This window comes from Gymnoscopelus braueri (genome assembly GCF_963280865.1).
Source record: "Gymnoscopelus braueri genome assembly, contig: SCAFFOLD_115, whole genome shotgun sequence".
Classification (NCBI taxonomy): Eukaryota; Metazoa; Chordata; class Actinopteri; order Myctophiformes; family Myctophidae; genus Gymnoscopelus; species Gymnoscopelus braueri.
The window spans coordinates 187,990-196,503 of NW_027660556.1; the positions used below are offsets into that span (position 1 = coordinate 187,990).

Sequence of the window (8,514 nt, forward strand, 5' to 3'; positions counted from 1 at the left end):
ATTATTGGCAACCAAAAATATCCTGCCAAGCATTTCTGTGTCCCTATATGCGTTGAAAAGTTCCATATACTTGCTATAATTCCACCGCTTTAAAACGGGCCTTTTGCAAAATATCCAGCCCCGCGTGTCTGAATGGCACTTTTTACTAATGGAAACAAAGAAAAAAAATGATGCATATACTTCTCTATAACATTGAATTCAGTTGCTAAGCAACCGGTATGGGAAATCATCCGCGAAATTCAAATCCTCAAGCGAGAAGACACGTATTGTGAGTTTTGCTGAATAGGCTGCAAGACCAAGACAACTCGGTGGAGAAAAGTTTCGAACCCCAGAAGCACATTTGTCTCACGTGCAAACCGTGAAGACCCCCCCCCCCATTCAAAGAAATGTGGACCCTCCATACCTAGATATTTCCACTTTGATAGGCCTATCCAGCCAAAAAAATATTAATAATAATAATACAAAAAAATAGAAAACCTTCAGATTCTGAAGGTTTTCTATTTTTTTATTAATATTTTTTTTCCCCAGAAAGTTCAGAAAATCCGGTTAGCCACAGCCTGACTAAAAGTCACGAAACAAAAACTAATATTCTTCCCTATATCCCCCAGCATGTCAAATGATGGTTTACTGTTTCAATCCCTTGTAAAGTGTATAGGGCTAAAGCCTGTGGGCTTCCAAGAGTGTTGGACAGACACAATCAATAACCTATCTGACCCACTGCCCCGAATCCTAAAACAACGTGTCAGCTTACCAAGTTATGGGCCCTAGCCTGCTGCCTGCCCATAAACCAACACCTTAAAGATGGAGTTTGGGGATAGGACATAAAACACCACACTGTTTAGAATCTAAACAGTAGATGGAGTCATGTTAGCGTTGTGGAGGTTATGCATTTGATTTACTCTATACAGCCTTTACACATTATATTCAACATGCCTTGTCTAATATTTTTTTGTAGTTGTAAATAAATAAAAAGTATATAAGCCCATGTATAAGAATAAAAACTACAATTAAAAAACATTGTATGGTGACAATGGGGAGCGTGTGAGCCTCAAGTTCGTGTTCAGCAAAAAAACAGGCTAATTGACATTTTTGTCTGTGCTTTTAAACCCTACTACTTACTGCAATGTTCATATTGCATAACCGTGCAATATGATTATAAAATTGCCGTATAATAAACAGATAAAATCATATTTGAACTGGGGACCCCCCAGATAAATATTGTCAAAATACCAGATCTACAAGCTCACAACGCCTCACAACATGAGGCGTTGTGAGCTTGTAGATCGGCTATTTTCAAATGTTTTGCCTCTTTCTTATATTATCACAAAAATCAGTTCAGTTTTCAACTGCATGGACAAATAACATAATACTAATAGGCTAAAACACCCTGATGGTCCCCTAAAAAATATTGACAAATTTGATCAACATTACAAAAACTATAGCATTCAACTTTTCTCATGCGCTTGCAGTGCACGCTGCCCTTTCTGCTGTGACTGTGTCTGGTGATAATAACACTGTGCTGCTAGAGAGGCCTGCAGAGGCACCATAACGAGATTAAAGCCAGGGATGTAAACAAATAGACCAGCCCCTGAGTCTGGGCCTGCACATGGGCTGCGATGGGCTACATTTGAATAATAATCGACTTATAGATTGATAATAACCGTGATAATGAACCCGAATTGATGCCCAGGCAGTGAAACAGTGCAGATTAGACGTTGTAAAGGTAATCCTATTTGCAAAAAGAAGAGGGAAGAAAAAATTATATTCCAGATGGGGGATATAACGTTAACTGCATTTGTTTTATAGTTTAGGTCAATAGACTATTCTATTCCATAAGATAAAACATTAAAACCTTATCCTGCAGCTATTGTCCTTTAAGAGGTTATTTTCAGCTTCGTCTGACTGCTGTTGTTAGAAATTGTCACCATTGTATTAATTATATGTATAATGTATTTGTAACATACATGATATAAAATTAGCATGATAAGTCTATGTGTCTATATGAGACTGCCAAAAACAGACCAATATGCGACACAGAGAGGAATTTCAAAACACAAGATGACGTCGTTTTCATTCTAACAAATTTATTGTTCTCAATCAGCTTGTACGGATTCACTACTGAAATTAAATTACAATCAAATTATCACATCAAAATATACCCTTATTACCTAACAACTGTCAATGTCAGCTTATGATGATTTGTGCTCCTTTAAAAACGATGATACAAAATTAAACAAAAACAAATAAGGTCAACAACGGGGGAAAAAAACAAGAAAAGGAAAACATCTTACACAAGTTCTGTTGGGGGGGAAAATAAATTACCGTTTGGAATAATTCATACGTATTCCGAATAAAATATCAAAACAAAAATCATTCTGATGAAAAATATAAAGTAAATAAACTCGGATCAGCATCTTTGATCTAACGATCTATATTGCCGGCTTTACAGAGTTTTTGTTTATTAAAACCTACCAAAGACTGCTTAGAAAGGGCAGCATTTTAATAGTATATCCACAGCACCCAACTCAGTCACACTTGGCAACAGATTTTCGCAGAAGAGAAATTCAAAATAAGTGCAGCTGAAGAAGATAATTGTCTTTTCAAATGTCTTTATGGTCTCTTTCTCCCAACAAAGAAAAGAAGCAAAAAAAAAAAATCCACTCGACGGGTGTTTTTACAGTCCATCAAACGAAAAATTAAAAACCATTTGAAAAGGTGTTGATCTTTGAGATCAGCCGGAGACAGACAGACAGTCATGTGTTGTTGTCTTTTTCATCACGAGGTTCAGAAAGGCCCTAAGGAAAAAATCCTCCAAATCCTCGGTGTGTAAAAAAAATTAAACCATGCAGTTCAACCTCGAAAAAATATGCTGAACGCTCCGTGGATACCACTCTTCTTATAGCAAAGGTTGTTGTTGCAGTTTCACCCCCCTTTGTTGTTGGGGGGGTTCAAGTCCCATTTCTTAAATATACAAATGCCTCCTCCTTTTTTGTCTTTTCGCAAAGCAAACACAGGATAAAAAAGGGGGTTGTGTTTTGGGGAAGAAGGGGGGCAAAAATAATGCTTGGCTTTGATTTTTCCTGTTTGTGTGTTTTAATGCGCCAAAATTACCTGGTGGAACGAACTTGTAGTCACCCTCTGGTCGCTCGCCTCACTTGCATCTTTAAAGTAATCTACTAAAAAATGTCCCTGAAAGAAAAAAGCAGAAGGAACCTTTTAGGTTAAGACATTTCAGGGCCTGGAAGAAGGTTTTGTTTTTGGGGTTGGGGGGCAAAAAGGGGGGAGGGGGTTGCTTTTTTGTTCTGGTGAAAAATATATAACACATTTTGCAGTCTCATTCATATTCCCTCACAATCACAGTATCAAAAAAATGTTTTGGCTATCTTGACGATAGTCTGTTTTTTTATCAGTTTAATTTCATATAAAATATTCTTATAGTCTCGTGTGCTGTTCTATGTTTCACTGAACATTCTTTTGCAGTCCATGGAGGAGGGCGGTGTGTCTGCACTCACATTGCCGACCTGAGAGTACATATCCTCCGGCGTCTGTGGAACTCCCGGGGGCGTCATCCGTTTCTCCTTCTGCCTCCTATTGCAAAACCACACTCTGACCACCTCTTTCTCCAGCTGCAAGTTGTCCGCTAGCGAGGTGATCTCCTGGGCCGAGGGTTTGGGACATTTTAAGAAGTGGCTCTCCAGGGCCCCCTTGACGCTCACTTCGATGGAGGTGCGCTTCTTTCGTTTCCTTCCCTGCGCCGCGATCTTGTCGATGCTGGTGGGGCTGCCGGTCGTCGAGTCGGCCTCCTCGAGCCACTTATTCAACAAAGGCTTGAGCTTGCACATGTTTTTGAAGCTGAGCTGCAGAGCCTCGAATCTGCAAATGGTCGTCTGAGAAAACACGTTCCCGTACAGGGTGCCCAGAGCCAGGCCGACGTCAGCCTGCGTAAAGCCCAGTTTGATCCGACGCTGTTTGAACTGCTTGGCGAACTGTTCCAAGTCGTCCGACGTCGGCGTGTCCTCGTCGGAGTGCGGGTCGTGGTTGTTGACGTTGCCGTGGTGCTGCTGGTGGTGCGGATGCTGGTGGTGATGGTGATGGTGGTGACTGCCGTGGTCCAGGTCAGGCGTGTCCCCCCTCACCAGACCCGGGTGGACCAGACTTTGGCTCCCCGGACTGAGCATTCCGTTCACAGTGAAGCCCCCCGGTTGGGAGTAAAGGAGCGACTGCTGCTGCTGCTGTCCCCCCGAAATGGAGTTGATGTGCGCGGTCGCGCTCCCCCAAGCCCCCGCGTGAGTCTGGTGGGGACCCAAGTGAGGGGGCCGGTGGTGCAGCGCGGTGCCCGTGTGTAGATCGTCTCTGCCGGAGTTCTTCACGTCCTGTTGCTGCGGGCTGCCCGTCATGCCGACGGGACTCGACGACCACGGCGATCCCGCTTCGGCTGCCGCGACCGCGGCCGCCGCGGCGGCTGCTGCCGCGTGCGGAAGAGATGTCACCCACTGGTGGGCATGGCTCAGCATGTGTCCCCCGTTGCTGGCTGCCATCGCGCCTTGCATAAAGTCACTCTGAACCATCTTGACGGAGGGGTCTCCCCTGTACCCCCCGGAGCCCGAGGTAACCGCAGCGCTGCCCGGCTGCATGCCACCAGCTCCCACGTCAGAGTGCACGATGGAGCCGGACGATAAGATGCTATTGCTGGGAAGATAAGGATTGGAAGCCGCGGTGGCCATTCCGTCAACCCTTATGAATATGTTTGTGGAATAACCCCCCTCCCTTTACAGTCACTTCTTCCGAGCAGGCAAATTGTAGCTCATGAATTATTCAAACTTTAAAAAGTATACGGGTGGGTATTTTTTGGTGAAAACCATCGGCGTGCGTAAAAACGCAAAAGGTTCAAAATGTGTGGAAAAATCGGTAAAATCCGTGTGTATTTACAACATTATTTATGCAAAGAGTTATGCAAGAATATCGCCGAATAAAATTCCAGGCTTTCAAAAGCCCTTTGAAACCATGTGCAGCCCCCGTATAGAAAGTTTTGCGCTCGGCTGAAATTCTCTACATTAAAAATTCAAATGTACAGGGAAAAAAAGCAATGTCCCAAACAAACTTTTGGTATAGTCGCAAAAAACACCTTGCAATTGTCCACAAATGTACAAAGTCCCAGTTTTATGTCCCTTTGGATGTGGAGAAACCATTAGCAGAGAGACTCATCAGCTCTTCTTTTGTAATTCGGTTGCCGAGATTTTCTCCAGCTTCTTTTATTCTTTTCTTTCGCTGATCGCGATTCCTTTCTAGTGACTGTAGAGCCTTATACCTCTTTGTTCTGTTTTGATGTATATAAACCTGCCAAACCGCTAACTCCCGTTCAAGTACAATCCGGCAGAACAGAGCAACGGCGATGCCTGCAAACCTCTCCTCTCATTCGCTTGTTCTCTCCCTCTCTCTCCCTTTCTCTCTCTCTCTCTCTCTCTCTCTCTCTCTCTCTCTCTCTCTCTCTCTCTCTCTCTCTCTCTCTCTCTCTCTCCCTCCCTCTCTCTCTGTCTGACAGTTCGTGCACAGTCCCTCCCTCAAAGCTCGAGGACACACGAATGTTTACCCTGTGCCAGGCGTGCGCACGTCGTCCACGTCCCCCCCCCCCCGAAATACGAGGACGTCGGGGTGCGAGGCTCCCGTTGATTGGATACCCGGGGTGCGATTGACAGCTCTCGCCTAGTGTTGCCATGTCGGCTTATTATAAGCGAGTTTGGGTTTATTTTTCTGTAAAGTTGCTTGTAAAAATTGGTTAGTTTAGACCCTCCAGAAAAATGCGACTATGTGATCATATAATTTATCGCATAATCAGCCAAATGGTGCAGATCATGCGGGGGTAATTATTTTTAAAAAATGGCGCATAATTGCGTATTTCCGCACAAACTTCCCGCATATTTTGCGTCATTTCGCGTATTCCGCAACTTTTTGCATATTTCGCAACTTTTCGCATATTTCACATATTTTGCAACTTTTTTAAAATTATTATTTAAACCAGTGGTTCTCAATATTTTCATGGAAAAGTCTTGTGCCCAGGGGAGCGTTTGTGTAGAATGTTTCAAAAATATTCCAAACATTCCACATTTTATCGCAACACGTTGTGAGCTTGTAGTTCGGCTATTTTCAAATAGTTGGTTTAAAGTGCTCATGTGGCCTAGTTGTTTCTTTTGGGCTTGTTCATTTTCATAGACCTGGTTGCTTATTTCTCTCACAAAATATGGCAACACTGCTCTTGCCAGCCTCGCTTCAGGCGCACAAGCATCCTTCCGGCTGTTCCGATTGGCTGATTTTTAATTCAATCCCAACAAATGGAGAATGCAACTTAGTAGTAAATAATAGTATACAAATGTACCTATAGGCCTACACAGTCAATTTTAAACGACTAGGTAGTTAAAATGACAATCACTGGACAATGCATGAAGAAAAAGAGTAGGCTATCAACTCTGTAGCTAGTGTTTTATATTCATGATGATATTGAATTTTGTGTTATTGTTTATGTTATGTTGATGAATTGAATATAGGACCCCAATGGAGCAACAATGCAAGGACTTTTTTTGGTGTTATCCTTTTAGACCAAGCGTCTGACTGTACTCGTGCTGTTTTGCATTTCTGTCTAATAAAATATTCAATTAATCAATCAATAATAAGTAGGAGTATAGTGCTGGCTGGTTAGATTTAAAATGGTCACGTTAACATTTAATAGCCTATGTTGTTTTGACAACGGCTTAAAAACACAAAGGCATCCCATTAAAGTGGTTTTATTAGCACATAAAAGTTAAAATACCTTTTTAGGCCCATGTTGTGCATTGATATTTATTTGGAACCAAGGGCAATAATAATAATATTAGATGTATACACAGGGTGCTCTTAAAACCATGGCATTACTTACACCCTGCACAGTAAAATCCTCAGTGTTAAAGGAGTAGTTCACCCAAGAAATGTCTTATTTTATAAAAAATGAATTCAAGGCTTCATGGGGTGTGTAATTGATAGAAAATAAGTAACTTTTGGGTTGAACTTCTTCTTTAACACTCTTAGTTACATTTTACTGTGTCCAGAGCTTTACACAGGGATCAATTTTAATATCCTACAGATAGTGTTATATGTGTTTAAATGTTTTTTTTTGTTGCAGAATGCATGTCAAGCCAGGTTCTATACTCGCTTAACAACACAGAGTATATCAAGCCGTGTGCTCCATCCATCTTTGCTGAGCCTCAGCCAGTGTTGCCATGTCGGCTTTTATAAGCGACTTTGGGCTTCTTTTTCTGTAAATTTGCTTGTAAATTTGCTTGTAAATATTGGTTAGTTGCGGGTTGCGTTTTTTTTGGGCTTGTTTCTAAAGTTTAGTTGCATGTTTGGGCTTGTTTAAAAAAAAATATATATATATATTATTTAAACCAGTGGTTCTCAAATATGTCAAGGACTTACTTTACTTAATTCATTTGTCCACATGGACCCCCATCTGAAAATGTTTTGTGTTGTTAGAATGTCAAATTTTCTCCCAAGATTTTTTTGAAAATAGCAGATCTACAAGCTCACAACGCGTCGCATCGCGACCAATTCGGCTATTTTCAGCTGATGAATGATAGATTTAAATAGCTCATGTGGCTTCTTTTGGGCTTGTTTTCATAGACCTGGTTGCTTGTTTCTCTCACAAAACCTGGCAACGCTGGCCTCGGCTCGTCAGGAGTTAAAGCACAAAGGTTGCGGGATGCTTCCATGCGGAAACACAGCGCGCATGGCAACCTCACTGAACCACAGTGAACGAGGAAAGTGGCAACCCAAACACGGGTAAATTGAGCAGTCCTTGGGGGATTTTCAGGGGGAAAATGTCTGCTTTTAAAATAAATGAATAGAATACTGGGCCCTATACCTATACCGCTCGGATGGAGATGGCCCTAAAATGCACATCCCCTTTAGATGACCAAAGTAACCCCGGAGATGAATGGGCCTTTGTTAAATCCGTGGAACCCCTCTCTGCATATGGATTCACCCACGGGTGTTAATGAGTGTGGAATATATATCCCACTCATTGGTGGAGGGAGACGCAGTTGTGTTTCACGCTATGGTGAGGGCGGACAGTTCAGCATTGTAGCCTACTGCATCTTTTATAGGCGAAGCAACGAATACCAAAACGCTCGCCCCAAAACACAGTCACCCCGGGGCAAATCCGGCGGTATTCACCTGGTAGGCCTATTATCTAAACTTATAACCTCAGTAAACTAGGCTATATGCCTAAACCTAAACGTATTCCTGAACGTAACCTCAGTAAAATGGTGTCAAAACCTAACCTTATTCCCAGTGGTGTATTCTACCGTGGTATTACGGTAGTATGACGTGCAGATTTAATAAAAAGGCATAGCCCTCTACTAACCATTTCATCCATTGATAACACACAAGCATATAACCACGACCACGCGCATGTCAGCATGTATGCCCTCCGAAAAAAAAACTATAACACACAGCTGCTTATTCCTAAACATAACCTCAGAA

General features: G+C 42.3%; 1 protein-coding gene across 2 annotated transcripts; it reads right to left on the minus strand.

Annotated features, from left to right (window-relative positions):
• Positions 1-3,093: 3,093 nt before the first annotated feature.
• Positions 3,094-4,757, minus strand: pou3f3b (POU class 3 homeobox 3b; the record flags this gene model as incomplete). 2 transcript variants are annotated; one of them, XM_080457816.1, is made up of 2 exons in its annotated part: positions 3,094-3,189; positions 3,522-4,757. In XM_080457816.1, the coding sequence occupies 2 exons, from the start codon at positions 4,722-4,724 to the stop codon at positions 3,094-3,096; spliced, it is 1,299 nt and encodes a 432-aa protein (XP_080313942.1). The 2 variants fall into 2 exon arrangements, with proteins under 2 accessions (XP_080313942.1, XP_080313941.1); XM_080457815.1 differs by having other exon boundaries at positions 3,513-4,724.
• Positions 4,758-8,514: the final 3,757 nt, after the last annotated feature.